Below are 22858 nucleotides of genomic sequence, written 5' to 3'. Positions count from 1 at the left end.
CTGCCAGGACAAATGACACCAGAAGAAGGAAGAAGAAGAAACACAGGAAGAAGCAGAGGAACAAGAGAGAAAAAAAAAACTCAGCTGCAGACGAAGAAGCAGAGGAAGAAGAGAGGAAAAAAAACCGCCGCAGACGAAGAAGAAGCAAAGGAAGAAGAGAGGAAAAATAAAAAACAGTCATAGACGAAGAAGAAGCAGAGGAAGAAGAGGAAAAAAAACAGTCGCAGAGGAAGAAGAGGGAAAAAAAAACCAGTCGCAACTCAAAAACGAAGAAGCAGAAGATGAAGTAGGAGGGAGGGAAAAAAAAATCTAATGCAAACATACCTGAAGTCGAAACAGAGGAGGGAACGATGGATTTCAGCCAAGTCCAACTTCAATCTCAATCGGTCGGTTGAATCAATGAATCCAGCGCAGGTTGTCTAGGTTTAGAGGCGTAGAGAACTTAATTGCAGAGAGACTTCATCGGGAGAGAGAAACAGTGGAGGGTTTTAAATTCTAACCCTTTCACGTTATATTTCCCCCCACCACCAAACCTTTTTCATTTTATTTTTTTTTTTTTTGGTTCACTTAAGGGGGTAAAATGATTCCATGCATCTCACACCATTTAAAAACCTGTACTTCATCAAATGAAAAGTTTACAATTAGATTATAAAAAACAAATACTTAAGTGAAAGGAAAAAAAAAAAACACGAGGCGTTCGCCTTTCCTACCAAGTCATCCACGGCGCCAAAGGCGATGCCTTTTGGACGCCTTAACACCAAAGGCGACCGCCTTTCCTACATACACAATGGCGTCCCTCGCCCTGCCCCTAAAAAAACGCCTGGACGCCAAGGCGACGCCCTGACAACTATGCACCCAGCACACCCCGGTTGGTACTACTACTGCTGCCGATCTGTTGATATAAAGGTGTTGGATGTGATGACTCCTTCCATCCATGGATGGAAAGATAAATTCTTTTGGGCTAGGGATGTCAATCCCTTCAGGTTCTGCACTGTCTGGTCAGATCCAAACAACAAGGCTTGTAACAACAGGCATGCTCTTTACGAGGAGGACGAGTAGACCCTTCGGTTGCTCCAGACTAATCCTAACCCAGTTTGCTCAGCGTAGCTAGGGGGTAAGGAGATTCTGGCTATGAACATGCTTAGTCCTGGTGAGCATCGATATCTGAAGTTGGATCTCTTCTTCCTCATCTACTCATTTTTTTTATACCGACCTTTTTGTTCCTTCTTTTCAGTGGATTTCAACAGTGATGATCTCCAACGCTCGTTGTTCCAGAAGCCTTCCAAACCAGCAAAGGATAAGAAGAGAAAGGAGACTTCCCGATTCGAGCAAGTGCACGAGGAGACTATCGACCTCTCCTTAGTAATGCCCAAGCAAAGAAGCAAAGCCAAGATACTGCTTCGGTCTCGGCCGAGCACTGAGGGAAAGCAACAATGCCCCCTCCGAGATAGAGTCCCAATGTACCGAGGACAGAATGTGAGTCCTGAGGAGCATTTCCTCACCAGGATTATCCTTTGGGGAGTATCTTGGTTCCTAGCGGGTTGATGCAGGCCACTGGCTCGGGTGCTATAGCTCCAGCCACCCCTGCCCGTCCTCAATCCCCTCCTTCTGACAAGTGGATGCACCGCAAGGTGCCAGCAACGAAGGGTTCCAAAAAATCTTCTGTTTACTCTCCTTCTTGGGGGGCCGATGCTGGTACTTCAGCATACCCTTCTGAAAGACCGCATTTACGAGGTCGGTTTGCCGATTGAGGGTTTGTTGGATATGTTGTTCACCCATGCCTTTGGGGACGACAACTAGTTTGAATCCAATTCATACCAAATCTCCCAAACCATAAACAAACTTCTCTATATTAAAAGGCACAAGAAATTTCCAACTCCATTATACTCTCTCTCAACCCAAACTCTATGGTAGTCATCCAGAAAAACGTTTCTGACATTTTTCCATTCTATGGGAACAAAAAAAATGGAATAAAGCGTTTGGTGTCAACTTGGTGTTTTTCGGTTTTTTTTTTTTAACGAAATGGGAAAAAAAAGACGCTAGAAACGCAAAATGATGGAACGATGAAACCTTGTTCTGTCATTTCGGTTTCATTCCAAATACCAAAAAAAAAAAAAAAAAAAAGGGAAAGTGAATGATTAAAAAGTGAACTAGGGTAATCGTTCCATTTTTTATTTTTTTTAAACAGCATTTTGACACAGAAACTGAAAATTCTGTTTTTTACACAAAACATCATTTCTGGAACTGAATGACTACCAAACGCAGCCTATGCATTTTTTAAACCAAAAACCGATCCATAACCAACAAATACCTAATCCAAAAAAGAAAAGCAACTTCATAAAATCAACTTTCAAAAACCAAACAAAGCCCATAACTATTTCCTCAGCACTGAGTATCGAAAAGAAAATTCCGACTTAACCAACCTAAACTAAACTTATCTCAGATTTCCAAAACCTAACGCAGATTCAGTTCTTTAAAATAGAGATGCATCTCATTTTTTCAAAAGCCTGAACCGTTACACAGGTCATCAAAACCAACTGATTTTAACAATACAAGCCAGCTCCCAATTAAACTAATCCTGAGTTCGCTGTTCCAACACTAACATAGCAGCATAGTACTTACTTCGGTTAGTATAAAAAAACAACTTGCAACTCAATAAATTCAATGACATACTATTTAGGGTATTTCATCTCCATCCTGCATTATAAATGCAGTACAATGATCATTACTTTGAGTTCAGCTGTCATAGTATCAGCCATAACAGTAGGGCCCAAGCAGGAAACATATTTGGACCCCTCATGATCTCTACATCCTAGCCCAACTCCCCGAGTACCAGCCAGTCCTGGATATTCCCTACAACTGCCATAAAAATTGAGTTCAATTATTGTAGGAGAGAAGGGCCGGGAGCCACTGAATCACCTGTCTTTCCACATATGGTCATAGCCTCACCAACAAATACCAGTCTCGCATCACCATATAGAAAGAAATTCGATGAAATAATAAAAAGGGCCCAACGAGCAGGCTCACCGTCATTCTCACCTACCTGTGCTGACTTTTTTCGACACTACAATCCATAGAATCTCGATCAATGATATCTCCACAACACCTTACCCTTTTCCAGAAAGAAGGTGAATGCAAAACCCCATGAGATCAAGAATGTCAAGGGATGTCCAGCAAACACCAAACACTCCCAAGGTAATGTCCCCATACCTTATGAATTACATTGGATGAACAATTGACCATATGCCTAGCATACATGAGGAAATAAGGCCTGCAAAGAGCTCCTCCTATGAAACACATCACAAGTATTCCAACATCTCCAAGCCAATCTCTCAAGCTAGCACTTTGAATTTCGAAGGAGTGCTACTTTTCCAAATTAGCTTATCAGGGTTGTTGAAAGAAAGGCCTCCACATCTCAGGTTCACGTTTAGCTAAAGGTAAGATATACAAAAATTTAACTGAGATTTTCCCATTCTAAATAATGCACCACATTCTAATATCATGACCAAGATCAGGCATAAACGCATTCTCTAGAGATCTAAGCAGCTCACTATAATGCAGAGAAGTCATTTAATGGGCTTATTTTATTGGGAATAAGCCTTGGGTTCGGTTATGTATGTGTTGGGCCTTTGATGCCATGGGTTTTCTTTGTAATAGGCCACTTTAATAGGCCTAAAATATGGGTAGAAAGTAGGAAAACGGGATTTAATTTATTAGTTAGTTAAAGTCCTATTTGGAGTCTATTTCCTCGATATTTCAGTTTTCTAGTCAGTTTGAGTTTCCCAATTAGTTAAGGATTGGTTTAGGCCTTTCCTTTTGAGGGTCTGAGTCAGTTTTGAGTCTTCTATATAAGTTTGTAAGGGGCTATAACATTGAAAACGAATTTATTATTGAAAAAAAAAAAATATGGCTTATGTTGTTGTATTGTGGGATGCAGTTGAGTGAGATGCCTAAACCAGAGGGTCAGATGCCCATTCACTAGTTCTTCTTCCCCCTTCTCAACCCTCCATCGAATTCTCTTTATTTTCTTATTTTCCTTCTATTTGTTTGTTGTGAAAGTGATTAAGAGCTAAAACCAAGCCTATTGGAGGACATCTTCTCTATTCATCCAAAATTTCAGATCCTGCCTGGGATTAGGATCACTTATGATTCCCAGTTCTACATTATTTGGTATCAAAGCCTAACTAAATATGGAGCCAAAAGTTCATTACTTTGCTGGACAGAGGGATCCATGCGAAGTCCTTGATTGGCTATATTCTCTGGATGAATATTTTGACTACTACAACTTGACAGAGGCGTGGAAGCTTCGATTTGCTTGCTCCCGAATGAATAGTTATGTTAGAGAATCATAAAATGTCCATGAAAAGCAACTCCGAATTCGAGGACATGAGCCTAGGACTTGAGGAGAGATGAAGTACGAGTTAGCGACCCAATGCCTCCCTGCATATATCCAAAGAAGGCTCTTTCCTCCGCAAGATTCCCACCAAAAGACATCTACAGGTCTCCAAAATACACCCACAGGTGACAAGATTTTGAAACAATCGGTAGACCCCTTGGCCGCTCTTGTGCAAAAATATGCGAAGGAGCAACAAGAGAAGACACCTCCAACCATTGAACTAGAGTCAAAAGTTGAGGTTAGTGTTGAAGAAATTCCAGCGATTCCTATTGTCAAGGAAAAGCTAGTCATTGATCTTCCCGTCAACGAGACTCATGTGGAAGAATTTGAAAACAACAAGATCGCCACAATAGACAATGAGGTTGAGACTGAGGAACTTGACACTACAACTGTGATGACTATGAACAGCCAAGAGGAAGATCCTAAGGAGCTTGAGATTGAAATTGTGGAGATCAAGAACACAGTAGTTAAAGGCGTCCATGTGGATGATCCCATGGATACATTTGAGGTTGTTGAAGTTGAGCATGTGGAGTTCGTCATCCCATTAAAGTATCTTCAAGATCGAGCTCCTCACATTCTAGACTACATCCTTATTATCAAAGAGCTACCTGAATTTTATTACGGCTTGAAGAGGGACGTGCAACATGCTATAATCACCCCTCACACTCTACAAAATTCGAGGACAAATCTTTTCTAAGAGAGGGTGAATTAATGCAAATAAGTCGTTTATTAGGAATAAGCTTTGGGCTGGGTTATGTATGTGTTGGGCCTAGTTATGTATGTGTTGGGCTTTTGATCCCATGGATTTTCTTTGCAATGAGCCACTTTAATAGGCTTAAAATATGGGCAGAAAGTAGGAAAACATGATTTAATTTATTAGTTTAGTTAGAGTCTTGTTTGGAGTCTATTTTCTTTGATATTTCTATTTTCTAGTCAGTTTAGGTTTCCCAATTAGTTAAGGATTTGGGCTAGGCCTTTACTTTTTAGGGTTTGAGTCAGTTTTGAATCTTCTATATAAGTTTGTAAGAGGCTACGACATTGAAAACGAATTTATTATTGAAAAAAAAAAAAAGATGGCTTATGTTGTGTTGTGGGATGCAGTTGGGTGAGATGCTCTAGGTGAGATGCCTAAACCAGAGGGTGAGATGCCCATTCACTAGTTCTTCTTCCCCCTTCTCAACCCTCCATCAAATTCTCTTTCTTTTCTTATTTTCCTTTTATTTGTTTGATGTGAGAGTGTTTAAGAGCTAGAACCAAGCATATTGGAGGACATCTTCTCTATACAGCCAAAATTTCAGATCCGGCCTGGGATTAGAATCACTTGTGATTTCTAGTTTTACATTACACTACCTGCCCAATCTCACTCTCTTCAAATCCCTTCTAAACCTGAAATCCCATGCAATGTTTATTCCAGACACCCCGATGCACTCATCAATTGTCTTAGCTTTCTGGAAAGATAATGCATAAATTTAAGGAATCTCATCATTAATTTTTCCTCACCCCACTGATTATCTTTCCAGAATATAATTCTTCTCCCATTACCAACCCGAAGTCTCAAAGAAGTGGTCATAGCCAGTAAGATATTCCTAATACTCTTGCATGGACATGCTAGAGTAACTCTACCCATTCCCCTCTAAAAATCCCAACCGTTCCTATTGAACCATTATTTGAGTTTATCACACTATGCCACATGCTGTCCAACTCATTTGCAACTTATGTCACCACTTGGCTGACCTTATTGCTTCCATATAGGATTTTCCTTTCACCTTAACAGTCTTGGTGGGATACATTTATCACATAACTACCAACAAGCACCTCCCCCACTTAATCTATCTCTTTTTAAAAAGCAACTGGCATCGTTTCTGCCATTTTTCTGCATGTTGGGATACTATACTCTGTCATGAAACTTCCAGTATGTAGGTTTTTTCTTTCTTTTTCTTTTTTTTTTTTTTTTTGGGGGGTGGGGTGGTATATCTATAGTTATGTAAAGTCGATCCAAACATCTCCCAATGATCACGCTATTCTTGTTGTGGTCACTGGAGATTTTCCTCCTGCTTGGGTGAAAATCATTTTAGCAGTACCCCACAAGAAAGAAAAAAAAAAATTGGGTGGGGGGGTGAGAAATGAAAATAACAGGAAAAAAAGAGGCAAAGAATAAACAGATCAAGAAATCAGTATAAGAAAAACCATTTTCAAGACAGGCAGCAAGAAATGCAGGAGAAATCTAGATCACATCAGGTCATATCCAAACTATGGCTTATGTAATTGGTTCAAAGGACAGATAGCAAAAGTAATAAAGCACTATTAAACATAGTTAATATCATTAGGACATTTCCACACAAACTGAAGTGACAAAAGCAGGTTGAATTAAAATAGTTACTGACCATCACTTTCTATATCTGAGTCATCAAAATAATCTTCGTAGTCACCATAGACTTCATCATAATCGACTCCATAATTTACTTTACGAGGCATGATCCTAAGCAACAAATACACACTCGTTAGACAAGAGGAATAAAGCAGTATAGGGAAATAGTGTCATGGATTTAAAAAGAAGGCACACAACATACCACAAGTAACAAGCATTGTTCGACTTGACAAAAACCAAGTTAGGTGAAAAACTAACATCAAAGCATGTTCAAAATTGCAACATGACAGATAGCATGCATAATGCATTGTGTAATCAACATATGGGTGTAGATAACTTCCATTGTAGCTAGGAATAGTTCATTATGATGAATGAAACAACCCACTAAAAAATTAAAAATAAACAGAAAAAGTAACATAAACCGAGAAAGGAAAATAATTTGAGTAATCAATCTGTAAAATCAACAAAAAAAAAACCATGTGTGTGCTTCAAATAGGAAAAAAAAAAAAGGAATAACATTATTAACCAGTGTGTTAAAGTAACCAAGCATTTAATGCAACAGGGTGGGACACTAATAGTTGTGAAACAATAATTTACTATTGGTAGCATCTCTGGACTTGGGGCTACAAGACCGTTACAAAAAATAAAAAAATTCAGGGACCCAATAAGAACCAAGATACAGTAATACAAACCAAGCACACGTTACACTATACACACTAGTAATTGCTAACTAATAATCAGTATACCTTTACCAGTGCCACTTAGGCCTTAGTCGAAAAGTGCCAGTCCAATTCAACAAAAGAATGGAGAAGGGGAAGATGGAAAACAAAGGGAAGAAATCCACCAACCCATTCAATTATTGACAATTATTTTTATTAAAATGAATTGCTAGATACAACTAGATTAAATTTCATGATAAAAATGGTAAGCAAAATAAAAAAAATTAACCCTAAAAAAAATAATACGAGATTCACCCAGGAGGTTCATAGTGATGCCCATGCCAACTACAAGCAAATCCAAGTTTCACAAACACAAGCCCCTTCCCTTCCCTTCCCTTCCTCAAGGACTAGGAGATGATTAGAATTTACCTAAAATTATTTGTGGTAAGTTAAAAATAGGGGAAAAAGAGACCTGGGACAAGACTCAAGAGGAGAAGAAGCTTGATAGTGTGGGGGTTGGAAACGGTGGCGGAGTTTTGGGAGGAATGTCAAGGGGAAGGAAGCGGTAATAGACGAGACCGAATGTCCGCCAGATTACATCAAGGGGTTGAAGTCTCAACAAAAGCCCAGAAAGTAATAGAAACACAACAACATCAGCCCCGAAGAGAGAGAGAGAGAGAGAGAGAGAGACTCACCGGATTAGGCTGTCGACTAATGGAATATGATGGCTGCTAGCAATTCATCTGTTTTAGACGGTGGAAAGGGCCGCGGAGGAAGGGAAATGAGCAAGAATCAGAATTAAGAAGGGAAGAGAAGAAGGGGAGGAGAGGGGTCCAGACAAGCAATCTCAGAAAGGTAAGGAATCGAATACGGTAGAAGGCAAATAAAAGTGGGGCCTTTTTTGGCTTCTTCGTTTAGAAAAGCGCTTTTAAATCACCATTTGACAATGTTTCCTTTCTGCGTTTTCTTAGGCCCGTTTGATAATGTTTTAAGAAACGTGTTTCTGTGGTTTCTGTTTCCAAAAACAGCAAAAACGTATTTCTGTCGTTTCTGTTTCCAGAAACAGTAGAAACGGAGCAAAAAGTGTTTAATAAAACTATTTCATTTCACTTATTTTTAGAAATAGAAATAGAAATTTTTACTTATTTATGATTCAAGAAACAACTTAGGCGCACTTGTTTCGCCATTACTGGAAACGACTTGTGGCAATTCTTTCACTGGTTACCATCAACTTCTAAAAACATGACTTATCAAACACCTTCAATTCCGTTTCTGTTTCTAGAAACGAAAATTTATGTTTCTGCCATTTCTTGAAACAGAAATGACAGAAACGTTATCAAACGGGCCCTTATTTTCAGAAACAGAGAAACAACCTAAAAAACGTTTAATAAAGTTATTCCGTTTCACCTGTTTTTAAAAACATAAATCAAAATTTATGCCTATTTACAATTCTAGAAACGACTTTGACCCGACTTGCTTCATCGTTTCTGGAAATGAATTAGAGAGAAAAACAAAAAAAAAGGCTTTTGTGCCCGATAAATCTCTCAACTTTTTAAACCTAAAAAGTGGCAACCGAACCCTCTCTCCCTTCTGGACATCCGATGATACTATCAGGTTTGTTAGTGGTATTATGTCTATAAAAAACTTTTCGATAAACAGATTTATCAAACACCAAAAAATCCATTTTTGTTTCCAGAAACGTTGTCAAACGACGCCTAAGTACTTCTAGAACACTTTTATTTTTTATATTTTTTTGCTAAAGGGGGAATTTATTCAATAATGAGACAATTACAAGCCAAGGTATTAGTTTGACAAAGCTCACTGAGCCAAGGAGTGGAAGGAGGCCATACTGTCATGGACCGGGAGGACAGGCCTCTCCTAGCAAGGGTGTCAGCCATGCCGTTACAGTAAGGGTGTTAATCTATGATGTTTCAGTGTATAATATGTGGTTTGGTTCGGTTCACATTTATTTGGTTGAAACCCAAATCGCACCATTTACTAAATGATTGCACTTTTTGAAACCGCAAACCGTTTAGAAAACGGTTTTGGTTCCACAATTTTTAAACGGTGTCGGTTTCACGGTTTTAAAGGGTTTTAATTGCGGTTTATTCTATATGGTTTTTAAATGATTAGCAATCGGTTTGCTAGTTTATTCGCATGCTTACTAAAATCTGCTTTTGTTGATAAATGTTTCAATCTTGTATCAAATTAAATGAGGCATTGAACAAGCAAGGATTTAACTACATAACTACATAATAGGAGTAAATTATTGAATAGACTGTTGGACACCCTCTATGGTCCTTAATTATTCCCTAAATTAGACCATTATATTTTGTTAAAACAACCACATATTTAATCATTATACGGGTTAATCAAATCGTTTTGATGGTTTAAATGGTGTCAATTCGGTTTGAAACCAACAAGTTAAACAGTTAAAACTAACCCAACCCATTTAACTAATCGGTTTTAAACTTAAAACTATAACCGAACCATTTACTAAATGGTTTTACGATTTCGGTGTAACAGCTCGATTCGATTTTAGTAAACAGTTTCGGTTTCAAATTCACATCCTTATGTTACAAGCCCTTGGGATGTGGTTAAATAAACACCTAATAGGCCTCGTACTAAAGAAGCAAATGTCCTCAATAATGTGATTGATCTGCAGTGGGACATAATGAGATGGATCATTGAGGAGTTGGATTATTTCCTGGTTGTCAAAATTGATCATAACACAGAGATGGCCCTCAAAAAACATAAACAAAATCATAGCTAGAAGGCTCAGCCTCTCCAGCAATTACAGAAGGAAGGAAGGAAGGTTGGCTCAAAGACTACAACTATAATGTCCCATGTATGACTGCGAATGACAAAACCCAAGCCTCCCTTGTAAGTGTTCGCATCAAAGGAAGCATCAGAATTGAGGTTGATGAAGCCTTGAGGGGGGTAACCATCTAGACTGTTATTGCTCGAGAGCAGCCATAGAGGTAGGATTAACATAAACCAGGTGAGATTATTGAGCTTGGCAAAACTCCTGACAATATGCTTCTCCCATGTTGATGACATCCAATGCAAACCATCGAATGTGATTGAAGGCAAAGTCACTCCTAGATCGCCAATGGGCCCAACATATAAAGGAGTAGAGGCTGAAGCACTGTCTTGCTTGAGATTTTCCTATGGCAGATTGAAGATACCATTGTTGGATCCAAGTTGGAATGGTGAAAGAATCATCTTCAGGAACTCGATATGAGAGGGAGACCCAAACCAGATTGCCCTTGCGAAGGGACAATGAAAGAAGATGTGGTCTATAATTTATAAGGAAGCTCCACACCGAGGACATGAAGGATCAATATTTATCTGACAAATCCAAAGGTTTTCAGCCAATGGCAAGCCATTAGCGCACATCCTCCACATAAATGATTTGATCTTGGGCATAGTCTTGACATTTCCAAATAAATTTCCATGTGTGCTCTGGGATGTTACGTCTTAGGGAGTGAATGGAGGAAGAGGCTAGCTTCCTTGTTTTCTTGAAGATTAGAGAGCAGATGATAGCAAGGTTTGAAATCTCGTTTTGTTTCGGTGGGTTCAGAATCACCAACTTGACTTGATCGCGACGAGTTGGTGTATTTTTTTTTTTTACTCGATTGACTGTTTCGATGGTCAAATGGTCATATTTTGACCTGAAACTTGGTGGGTAGCTTGTTTTAAGGTTAATAAATATGCTTAGAACATAAATTTGCAAAAATATTAGAACATGACATTGTTTTAGAGTTGCACCTTTGTTTGGCAGTAATTGTCGAACTGTTCTAGAGAATATGGTATAACATAACAAGCATCTTGTATGCTTCAAAACACTTTGATATTAATCTCCTATTTTTTTTTTAAATCAAAACAAAATATTTTCTCTATTTTTAATTTTTTTTTCAATTATTAATCTATTTTTCTAATTTTTCAAAAATTAAAATAAATAATTACCTAATGAAAAAAAATTTCACTCCTATAGAGTCATAAAACAGACAATGGTGAGTAACATATATATAATTGACTTCCATCAATGGTATATTTACCATAAAAGTAACAATTTATGTTAATGAAAAATGCATTTTTAAACCAGAAAAAAAAATTGTGTACAAAAAAAAAAAATTTCAACTCAGTGAGGTCATAAATCGGCCTCTAATGTCTAACATATAAAAAATCTAGCCCCATCCAACGTGTATTTATGTACTATTTCAAAAAAAATGGTTTTGGGAAAAGAACTTTACCTTTTCTAAGCTTGGAATATATAGATCTTGTTAGAGTGATTTGGAAGGCAATATGTGTGATGATGTGGCTAATTAGAAGCCAATTGGGTGACTTTGTGTTCAAAATATAAGATGGAACTGAGATTTCACTGAGACAGACGAGACAGAGTCAAAATTCACCGACATGAGGTATTTGTAAAACATTTCGGTACCTCGTCAAGATGATACTGATATCTTGGCTGAGTGTTTGAGATTTAAAAGTAACCACAAACGTACGGATCATCGTAGCTACGGGTCAAACACAAGGAGGCTGCCACTTTATTTTTAGCTTATTCTAGTAATGCGAAAGTGTACGATTTGATGATTGTGATCCACTTCTAACTATCGCCCTAAAACACATGCATCTAAAAGAACGTCCTAACCAACACAACTAGGGAAATCAGAATTGCAATTGAAATTAAAAATCCAACCATTTGCATCTAACTCTAACTATTCATCATCTAGGAATTTAAATACTCAGAGTAAATAAATAAAGGCAATAAAAAAAGTAAAAGAAAAATGCTGAAATAAAATAAATAAAATAAAAGGGGAATAAAGCTAGAAAGAGGCACACAAGTAGGTATGTCTACTAAGCCCGAGGGATGCACCGCCAATAGTACGAGCCTCCCTACTTGACCAGAGAGTACTCTTGTAAGGGCTTATCTACTTAGCTTTAGGGAAAGGGAGGCAATATAAATAATAAAAGTAAAAGGATGGTTCTATAGCTAGAGAGGGGCAAAGCCAACACATCGTCCAGCCAAGGACCTTAGGGGAAAGGGAAAGCATTAAAGTAAAACTGAAAATTAAAATCCTAAATTAAGAATGATGGGTAGCAAGAAGAGGGAATTAGAGGGGGGATGAGAAAACTAATGTAGAAGCCTGCCTACCTGAACTTAAATCCTAGAACTGAAAACTTGGTCGATTAGAAATACTACCGGCCCTAAAATTTTTAGGCCTGGAGAAAACAAATATTAAAGAGAAACTTGCACTTGAATTGAGATGCTCCAAAGCTTGATTCTTGTCACCTAGATCTAAGCCTTGAACTAGTAAATTAAAATTACAACTTGAATAACTTGAATAACATAAAAACAATAAAAGTAAAAGACTTTGCATTAATTAAATAAAACCAATTACAAAAGTGTTTAACGCAAAAACAAAGAAGAACTAGAACTAGAACTAGAGCACAACTAAAAGTAGAGAAAAAGAGAGAACAAGAGAAGAACAAGAGGACGCCCTCTAGGGCTTGGACGATGCTCTTTTTTATAGGGAATAGGGGAGAAAGAGGGACGATTTTGGTTTCCAAGTTAGTTGTGATTTGGACAATCGTGGTGATGAGGTGGAGGTAGGAGAGAAGAGAGAAAAGAGAGTAAATAGGAAAGAGAAATCGTTGAGGAAAGAGGGAATCTTCAATGATTTCTCTTTCCTTTTCCTATTTTTTTTCTTTATTTTCTCTCTCTTCTTGCGCAAAAACCCTGTTGGATGATTTTCTATTCCTTGCTTTGATCGATTTGGACAATCTTCTATTTTAATTGGAAGTTTCGTCCATGCCCTTGGTCTTTAAGTAAGTAGAAAATAGGAGATCTTCAACCTAATCTCCAAAAAAAATAGGAGATCTTCAAAATCGTCCAAGGGGAGAGAGAGTGTGAAACGTCCAAGTGTGTGGGTCCCTCCATCTTTGTTGGCATCTTGGAATGTCTCTTATACCACTGGGACAACTGCAGATGGGCTGGGCTTGCATCTCGATTATGTTCTGGTCCATTATTCTTTTTTCTGGTCCGAAAAGAATAATTATGTGTATGAGTGTCAAAACAAATGTGTACTTTTAATGAGATAGTCCATCTTGTGAATGTGTCCTTTTAATGCGATAGTTTATCTTGCTCAGAATTTCATCCTCTTTGCAACCATGAAAAGAAACGGGACCTCTTTATATGTAAAATTGGAGATATGGCGCCCGATAGTCCTTAAGGCCTTTTAAATACAAAACCTGCAAAAAGAAAGAAAAGCCCAATGTAGCTCCATTCTAAGTATGTAAAAATGCATGATTTATTACCTAATATTTCACACATAAATGTGATCATCACTGAGATACCGAGATTTTGACCGAGAAGATGTACAAAGGGTATTTTGAGCCTATCTTGTCTCGGCAAAAAAAAAAGTCACGAAATAACCGAGATCTCGGAGAGATTTTGAACCATGGATGATAGGTTGATTTAACTAAAAATATACATGTTTTTGAGACTCCCCAAACTTGGCGATCTCTACTTGGCAGAATTCCCAACTTGATCTTTATGATAGCCTCATAATCTGAAGGAGCAAACCATTTTTGCAGCAAGGAAATATTCCAGAATCTGTTTTTGACTACAATTATATCTGAGACCTAAGATAAGGGGCTGCCAGGCAGGGGTGCTGGATTCTGAAGTTTGTGAGGGTGGGCACCCATTGGGAATCCCAGATATGGATAGAGGATCCGTCTCCAAAAAACCATTAAAGACCCTCAAGAAGAATATCTCTCCTATGAAGAACACTCCGCCATGCCCATGATGGGTGGTGACTGGTGACTAAGACGGGCATTAAGAAAGTTGCAATGTGGAAAGTAGATGGATTTCAGATGTTGCCCCCATCAGGAATTTGGATCATCCTAGAGTTTTGAAGCCACCTTAGCAAGCAGAGCATAATTTTGAAGACTTAAGTGTTTGAAACCCAAGCCCCCTTTAGATTTGGACCGGCATAGTCTTTCCCAAGAAACTAAAGTGATCTTTGAGTCCTTGTCCCCTTGTCCCCTTGTCCCTAGATGAATTTGGTAGGAGCCTTCCTAATAAACTCGTGATGAGATTGTGGAAGTTTGAAATGTGATGAGGCATAACTAAAGAAGGAGAAGGCCGCCAACCTCAGTATTATTTCTTTCCCAACATGATTAAAGAGTCTTTCCTTCCATCATTGGATGCATTAAGCAGTTTTGTCTCTGATTTCCTTGCGTAACTGAGATTTAGAAGCTCCAAATTCCAAGGGCAAACCAAGGTATTTATATAGGCCTTCACCATATTTGATGTGCCAAAATCTTGAAGAACCATCGTCTGAATTTGGATGTCATATTGGGTCTAAAGGTAATAGTGGCTTTTTGTCTATTCATTGACTGCCCAGTTCCTTTTACAATAGATGTCCAGACAATTTTTTAAGGTTCTGAATTTGTTCGAGCTTCTTCCTTGAGAACAAAACCCAATCAGCTGCGAAGAGAAGGTGGGAGATGGGATTTCCTCTATTACGGATCTTCATACCCTGAATGAGATTGGAATTCACAACAGTAGTAAGCACAACGATGAGGGCCTGAGAACATAGAGAGAAAATCGCTGGAGAGAGAGGGTCCCCATGGCAGATTCCTCTAGAAGGAGTAATGGAGCCACAAACCGAACCATTGATGAGGAAGCTAAAACTGACTGATCTGATGCCACACATGACATTTGAACATAATTCACATGAAATCCTAGCTTGAGCAGCACCTGTTCAATGAAGTTTCATTCCAGTCAGTCATAAGCTTTCTTGATATCAAGCTTCATGGCTGTGAGGCTTTTCTTCCCCTTACTTTTTGCCTCTAATGTAGTGGTACATCTCATGGGTGAGGAATACATGTCTAATATTGCTCTTCCCGGGACAAAAGTTGACCGGGAAGTATCAATGATAGAACACATAAATCCATGTAAACTGGTAGACATGATCTTGGAAGAAACACCACAAAGGCTAATTAGCCTATAATCTTCCACCCCATCTGGACTATCTTTCTTTGGGATGAGACAAACTAAGGTCTTATTAAAGTGTGTTGGAAGCAAATTTTGATTGAAAGAAATTTGATACAAATCCAAAAATTTTCAAATGAGTTAGATCCCAAAAACGTTGGAAAAAATAGGAGGAAGACTATTGAAACTCGGGGCCTTTGTGGGTTTCATAGAAAAACGTGCAAGTTTGGTTTACTCCAGGGTAGGCATTCTACATTACTCAGATTTCATATCTTTAGATACCTTAGGTATAATACAATATAATATGATATAGGGAATCAGGATGAGTACCTTTCGAGGAATAGGATTGTTGGTAAAAAGATATAAATTCATTTACCACCTCAAATTGGGAAGAAGTCCATGTGCCATGAGCCTTTCTTGATTTTCAAAATCGTGTTGGCTCTTCTGCGTTGGATTGTAGTTGCCTGAAAGAAGGTTGTGTTTCTATCACCATCCTTCAGCCATTGCAGCACTCTAGACTTTTGCTTGCAAAAGTCTTCCTCCATCAAAAGCTCTTCGACAAGTTTGGAAGAGACATCATTCATTCTATTTTGGTAAAAGGCAGAGTCAAGGAGCCCCATTAATTGATCAAGTCCTATCTTTATGGCTTGAATGTTGGTATACAGGTTTCCGAAAACCTCTCAGTTCCATGTTTTGAAAACAATTCTACAATTCTTCTGCTTTCCATAAAGATTGGAGGAGGCAGAGCCTTCACACCTAAGGGACCAAGCATTTTGGGCAGTCGAAGCACAATCAGGGTGTCACAGCCAAATCGCTTCAAAGCGAAAGGGGTGGTACCTCGGAGTAAGACATCCATCAGTATCAACCACTATTGGGAAGTGATCAGATCCAATAGAGACACGCACAAACACAACAGAATTGGGGAAGTGGCATTGCCAGGCATAATTGGCAAAGGCTCTATTAGGTCAAACTCTAATATTGGCTTGTCCTTTCTTTTGTTGTTCCAAGTGAAAATAGGGCCATTAGATCCAAGGTCTAGGAGGGCGCAATCATGGATAACCTCTCTAAAGGCTTGCATATCCCTATCACCCACATGATTGCCACCGGCTTTCTCATGCCAAGACATAATGGAATTAAAATCCCAAAGGCAGATCCAATCATCAACACGATTGCCAGTGATGGACTTCAAATTGTTCCAAACCACCGCCCTCTGAGGTGATTGGGCTCTCCATATACACAAGTAAGAAAGAATCTGGAATTATCTGGGGAAAGGACTTCAACATCGATGATATTGCTATCAGAAAATAAGATCTTAATCTGAATATGAGATTTCCAAAAAAGCCCTAAGCCCAGGTTTAGCTTGCGGTTAATTTTGGGCAGTTTAGCTTGTGATTAATTTTGCTGGCATCAACACCGAAGAAGGAACTCAGGTTTAGCTTGCGGTTAATTTTGGACAGTTTAGAAGAAGCACACTTTGTTTCCATGAGGAAGAGGATCTCTGGTCTCTCTTTTATGGGATAGACTCTTAAGAGCATGGATTTTCAAGGCTCCTCCAATACCCTGACAATTCTAGCTTATGGTCTTCATTGCTCCCCATGGGGTTGATCCAACCTCCATGGGGTGATGCAGTAAAAAATGCTGCATAAGAGATTCATCTAGAGGGGTTGAAGGCGCTGGGTAGGGGCGGCCACGTCTGGTTTTTCTTCTATTTATTAGCTTCAGACGTGTGGGTGGAGAGATTTGGAGGAGGACGGAGTCTAATTGGTTTGGCCAAGGAAGGGGGATTAGGTTCTTGAACAAAGGAGTGGGAATCTTAAAGAGGATTGAGACTGGGAGGACTAGGATTACCCAAAAGGGGGCAAGAAATGTCTTCATGAATAGGCCTAGGAGATATAGGTTGAGATTTGGTTGTGGATTTTGAAGATATGGGTTGGGCCACAAGAGCAGGGAGAGGTAAAGGTGGGTTAAACTCAAAGTTTGGCTGTGGTAAAGGTTGGAAGGTAAGGTCTGGGCCCATGTACTAATCCCTAGAGCCCGTGAGGGTAAATCTAGAAAGAGTATGTGGCAAGGTTAGAATAGCTTGGGTAATCTTGGGATTTTGGAGAATATGAGTCGGGAGAGAGGGTAGATGGGGACCAGGTTGATGTGGAGCAGTAGGATGTTCAGATGAGAGCATATTGTAAGGGTGAGAGGAAGGTAAGGCATGCTTATGATCTGAGGATGATTGAGGATAATCTAATTGTTGGAATATGGAGTGATGGATGTACAGAGGATTAGTATTGTGAGTAGGCGTGGTATTGGTAAACCTGAAGGTTGACATCTGGCTTGTGGGGACCAAGTTCTGAGAGGCTGGAATTTCTGTGCCGTAGATAGGGGGACTAATATGAGCCTCTTCATTAGCTATGGAAGAAAGATTTGTCAGACAGGAAAGAGGATTTAGGGAAGAGGTGGAAGAGGGCACCAGAGAGTGACTTCCATCTATGAAAAGGTTAATGGCAGTTTCAATAAGTTGTTAGTCTGGAGGGATAGCCCTAATCTCATATCCAACTTTTCTGGTAGGGGTAGTAGCTCTTGGAGCATCAGGTTTAAGAGGGGCAGAGAAGGATGATAAACATAATCTTCATTCTCTAAAGGTAAGCGTTCATACTTTACCTGGACATCACACTGGTTACAGGAGGACGTTTGATTGGAATTGAAGCTCTTAGAGGGTTTTGGATATCAATGACCACTTTGGCTCTTCCTCGGATTAGCATCACATGCAGGGTAGAATCCAGTTTCTTGGCTACTTTGGCACCAATGTTGAGCTCAAGTATCTCAAGGCCAGCAGAGTGCAGTTGAACCCAGAAAGTCATGTGATTAAAACTCCAATTCTGGTTTTGTTTCGATGGTGCAAGCACAATTGGGTTACCAGCTACCGACTATAGAGCCCTGCTCTTTAAACCCGGTTTATTAACCGATTGGTTCAGTTTGGTCTTGCAGGGTCCAAACCAGAAAGGGTCAATGCTGGTGCTCTATGGTATATGACAGTAAGGGTGACGTCAAATGCGAGGTGGCCGGATAAGACTGTGCCAGTACCCGAAGTGATTCGCTTGCCTAAGCCATGCCCTTGCACATATCACAAGGCCATGTACGAATAAGAAAGGTATGTAATCATATTTGAATGATAAGAGTTTAGTCCACAACAAGAGGTGAGGGCGAGATATGCGTAGGATTACACTTTCCCCAAGAATACAACAAGGTTAGCTTTGTTTTAGCTAACTGGTGGGTGTCATTGTTAGGTGCGAGACCCACCAGTGTGACCCACCTATATGGGTAATGTGGGCCCTACCAAGAGCAGCTTGGGCGAGCACGCGTGTTTTAGAATCCTCATCGTAATGAGGTCTTGTGTACCCAATAATGTTAGCTATTTTGGCCCGTATCGCGAATTAATGCGTTTTGGTCCAAAAGGGGGCAAAACTAAACGGGCCTGAGAAGATATTTATTGGCCATGGTATAAATAGCATTTATATCTTTTTCTCTCTCCCATTTATGATTTTCAGCAAAGGTTGGTGAGGGGAGTAAAGGGGAGGGAGAAAAGAGGAAGAAGGAGAAGAAGAGTAGGAAGAAGGCTTCCCCCTTGATTTCTGAAGCCGCACCTTACCTTTTCGTCGTCGGAATAGTGACCAGTGTCTTGAGATTTGCGTTTTGAGGTAAGCAACACCCTAAACCAATAAAATGTGATGAAACTCTCTTGTGTATGGTCAAATCAAGGTAATAATGAAATCCTTGTGTGATTTCCTTGATGGATTTAAGAAGGGAAACAAAGATTTTGAGAGTTATTGAAGTGACAGTGAGTTTTGGAGAGAGGATCTCAAGTTTGGAGTTTCTTGAGCCAAGGTAAGATTTCATTCCCCAAAACCTTAATGATAGCTTAGATCCTTAAAATGATCAAGAATGTGGAGCTCAAAATGTGTGGAAAATGAAGTGGGAACCACCTTATTGGGTTCCCAAGAGGTGGAATGAAGAAAGGAAGGAAAACAGCAAAACCCACAGAATACCGACGGGTAACACTGGCGGGAAGTCTGACCCGCCAGTGTGAAAACCCCTAGTCTTGCCTAGGCTTCTAGGCCAATCGGTGGGTAGGAACGGCGGGTTCCACACCCACTGGTCTTCTTTGTGCCAACCGACAAGTAAGATCGGCAGGTGCCTGACCCGCTGGTGTGACCTACCAGTCTCGACAGTGCTTCTGGTTCTACTAGTGGGTACCAGACCCATCGATATGACCCACCGGTCCCCTTTGGACCTACCGATGGGTAGGACTGGTGGGTACCAGACCCACTAGTATGACTCACCGGTCTGTGTCTGTTTGCTGTCAGCCTGGGCAGTAGCACAGGTGGGTTCACCTACCCACCTGTATGACCCACTTATAGCCCAAATGAGCTCCGACGGAACTCAAACTCACCAACAACCTCCTTCACACTATTATATGCATCATGACCATATCTTACGTCATTTATAATTCCGAATTGGACGTATTCTAAATTCCCATTTGTATTGGGTTTCGAGACACTCGTCTTCACTCTGGATCTCACCCATACCCTGAGTGCGTGTTCTCCTACAAGAATAGATAAGTGGGAAGAGGACTTTGATTTAATTTTGAGAGTGTTTTTGGCATCTTATGCATTCATATATGATATTGACATCCCAATTTTCATTCCTATGCATATGCTTGATTTATGATTGATGCATTTAGAACTGAACATGTTGTATCTTAAATTTCTAAATGCTTATTACTAGCTTGGAATTATGAGAATGGTTTATAGTGCTCGAGGTCTTGGATTTGAAAGATTATGGCCAAATTGTGCAAAAGGCTAAGACCATGGAAGATAAGTAGAAGGGAGAATAGTACCTCGCACCTGGATTGTGGAAGAGGACTAATCCATTTTCGGACATGGGCAACTCATCCAAGGTATACTATGGGTCGTATAGTTTTTGGCCTACATATAGACAGCCCGATAGGCCATCTGGCTACCTTCCTCGACCAGCTGGTGGTCCGAGCTCTACATCTTTTCGCCCAAACACTAGTACGGTGCCTACAGTCACAAGGCCACCTCGTCCCCCGTCTACGTCAGGTCAGATACAAAGGGGCCCTGCCCCAGTCTCGGCGTCACAAATCCGTTGCTTTAATTGCCACTCCTATAGGCATTATGCTAAAGACTATCAGGTTAGACCAACCTTACCATCCAGTCAGCCCTCAGTATCGGGGGAATCAACCGTAAGGAAGAATGTATGCCTTATCAGCTGAAGAAGCTGAGGCCAGCACGGAAGTGGTAGCAGGTACATTCTAATTTAATATTTCCCTTATGCTAAATGTTGATAACCTGCTGTACTTATATGCATTGTTGCACTAGGTGTTCTACCTATATTGGGTATACCAGCCTATGTCTTGTTTGATTTAGGAGCTACACACTCATTCATGTCTAAGAGATTTGCTGAGAAACTTGGTATGTCACCCAGGACACTAGATCATGAGATGATTGTTAGTATGCCTACCGGCAAAGTTACACAGTTGAAGGAGGTGTATGGGTCGTGCTCAGTGGAAATCAGTGGGAAGAAATTGGATGCACAACTCATTAAATTCAACATGCAGAATTTTGACGTTATACTGGGCATGGATTGGTTGTCCGCCCTCTGACCTAATGTGATGTGTGCCGAAAAATTAATTAGGGTGACAGATGATGAAGGAAAAGAATTGGTATACCAAGCAGATAAAATGAAACGGGCTAGAAAGGTCCTTGTCTCCGCTCTTCAAGCGGTAAAGTTGTTGGAAAGTGGATGTCAGGGTTACTTAGCATCGGTACTTGATGTTGATGCAAAGGTTACACCTCTAGAAGAGGTAAAGGTGGTTAAAGAATTTCCCGACGTCTTTCCAGATGATCTAATGCATCTACCGCCAGATAGAGAGTTAGAATTTGCCATAGACTTGATTCCTCGAGCAGCTCCAGTGTCTAAATCTCCATACAGGATGACACCAGCCGAATTGAAGGAGTTACAGATGCAGTTGCAAGAATGATTGGAGATGGGGTTTATTCGCCCAAGTGTTTCACCTTGGGGTGCCCCAGTATTGTTTTTTTTAAAAAGAAAGATGGCAGCTTGCGTATGTGCATCAATTACCAGGAATTGAATAAGCTAACCATTAAGAACCGGTATCCATTGCCACGCATCGATGATTTGTTTGACCAACTACAAAGTGCAAAGGTATTTTCAAAGATAGACCTTAGATCAGGCTATTATCAGCTCAAGATAAAGAGCGGCGACATACCAAGATAGCGTTCAGGACTCGGTATTGTCACTATGAGTTCCTAGTGTTATCTTTTGGGTTAACCAATGCACCGGCAGCATTCATGGATCTAATGAATCGAGTATTCTACAATTTCCTTGATAAATGGGTAATTATTTTTATTAATGACATCTTGATCTACTCTAAGACAGAAGAGGAGCACACTCAACACCGGAGGATGGTGTTACAGAGGCTGAGAGAACAATAATTGTTTGCCAAATATAGTAAATGTGAATTTTGGCTTGAGCAAGTTGGATTCCTGGGACACGTAGTGTCTGAGACCGGAATCGAGGTGGATCCTGATAAGGTGAAAGCAATAGTAGAGTGGGAAAGCCTTAAGAACGTTACTGAAATTAGAAGTTTCTTGGGTTTGGCTGGATACTACCGGCGCTTCATCAAGAATTTTTCCCAGATCTCAGCACCAATGACTAAGTTAACCAAAAAGGGTGTGAAATTTGAATGGGTAGAGGAATGTGAGAAGAGTTTTTAGGAATTGAAGAAAAGGTTGGTGTCGGCCCCTGTGTTGACCATCCCTGAAGGCATAGGTGGAATGACAGTCTACACTGACGCTTCCAAGGTTGGGTTGGGTTGGGTTGTGTTCTCATGCAACGTGGTAAGGTGATAGCGTATGCATCCCAAGAACTAAAGGAATATGAGAAGAACTACCCCACTCATGACTTGGAACTAGCCGCAGTCATTTTTGCCCTAAAGATTTGGCGACATTATTTGTATGGGGAGAAGTACGAGATATACAGTGATCACAAGAGCCTTAAGTACTTTTTCACCCAAAAATATTTGAACATGAGGCAGAGGAGATGGCTTGAGCTCATGAAGGATTATGACTGCGACATTCAGTATCATCCTGACAAGGCTAATGTAGTGGCAGATGTGTTGAGTCGGAAGGCATAGACTGTGCCACTCTCATGCTTAGCAGTCAACCCACCACTCGTACAAGAGGCGACGCTAATGGATGAAACCCTCTTATATGAAGGAGCAACTTTAGAGCATTAACATCAACTAGGAAACCTTAAATGGTTGACCGTATCCCTGGCGGCTCTACAAGTGCATCCATCTATTAGGCAAGAGGTGATAATGAAACAACCTTTGGATT

General features: G+C 40.0%; 1 protein-coding gene across 9 annotated transcripts in view; it reads right to left on the bottom strand.

Moving 5' to 3' along the window:
- LOC122091865 (elongation factor 1-alpha) overlaps positions 1–8306 on the bottom strand; it is a 93376-nt gene extending 85070 nt beyond the window's left edge. For 2 of the 9 annotated variants that reach the window (XM_042662058.1, XM_042662061.1), the window contains exons 1-2: positions 8119–8305; positions 6781–6875 (exon numbers count right to left, since the gene is read on the bottom strand). In XM_042662058.1, the coding sequence (XP_042517992.1) occupies positions 6781–6871 (91 nt within the window). In that variant the 5' untranslated portion in view covers positions 6872–6875; positions 8119–8305. Of the gene's footprint in view, positions 1–6780; positions 6876–7738; positions 8069–8118 lie in introns of those variants that run through there. The other 7 variants (XM_042662059.1, XM_042662062.1, XM_042662060.1 and 4 more) reach the window with 5 other exon arrangements.
- Positions 8307–22858: the final 14552 nt, after the last annotated feature.

Source organism: Macadamia integrifolia, chromosome 10 (assembly GCF_013358625.1).
Source record: "Macadamia integrifolia cultivar HAES 741 chromosome 10, SCU_Mint_v3, whole genome shotgun sequence".
Lineage (NCBI taxonomy): Eukaryota > Viridiplantae > Streptophyta > Magnoliopsida > Proteales > Proteaceae > Macadamia > Macadamia integrifolia.
The sequence above is the reverse complement of the archived record's forward strand: the minus strand, read 5'-3'. Positions and strand labels throughout refer to the sequence as shown.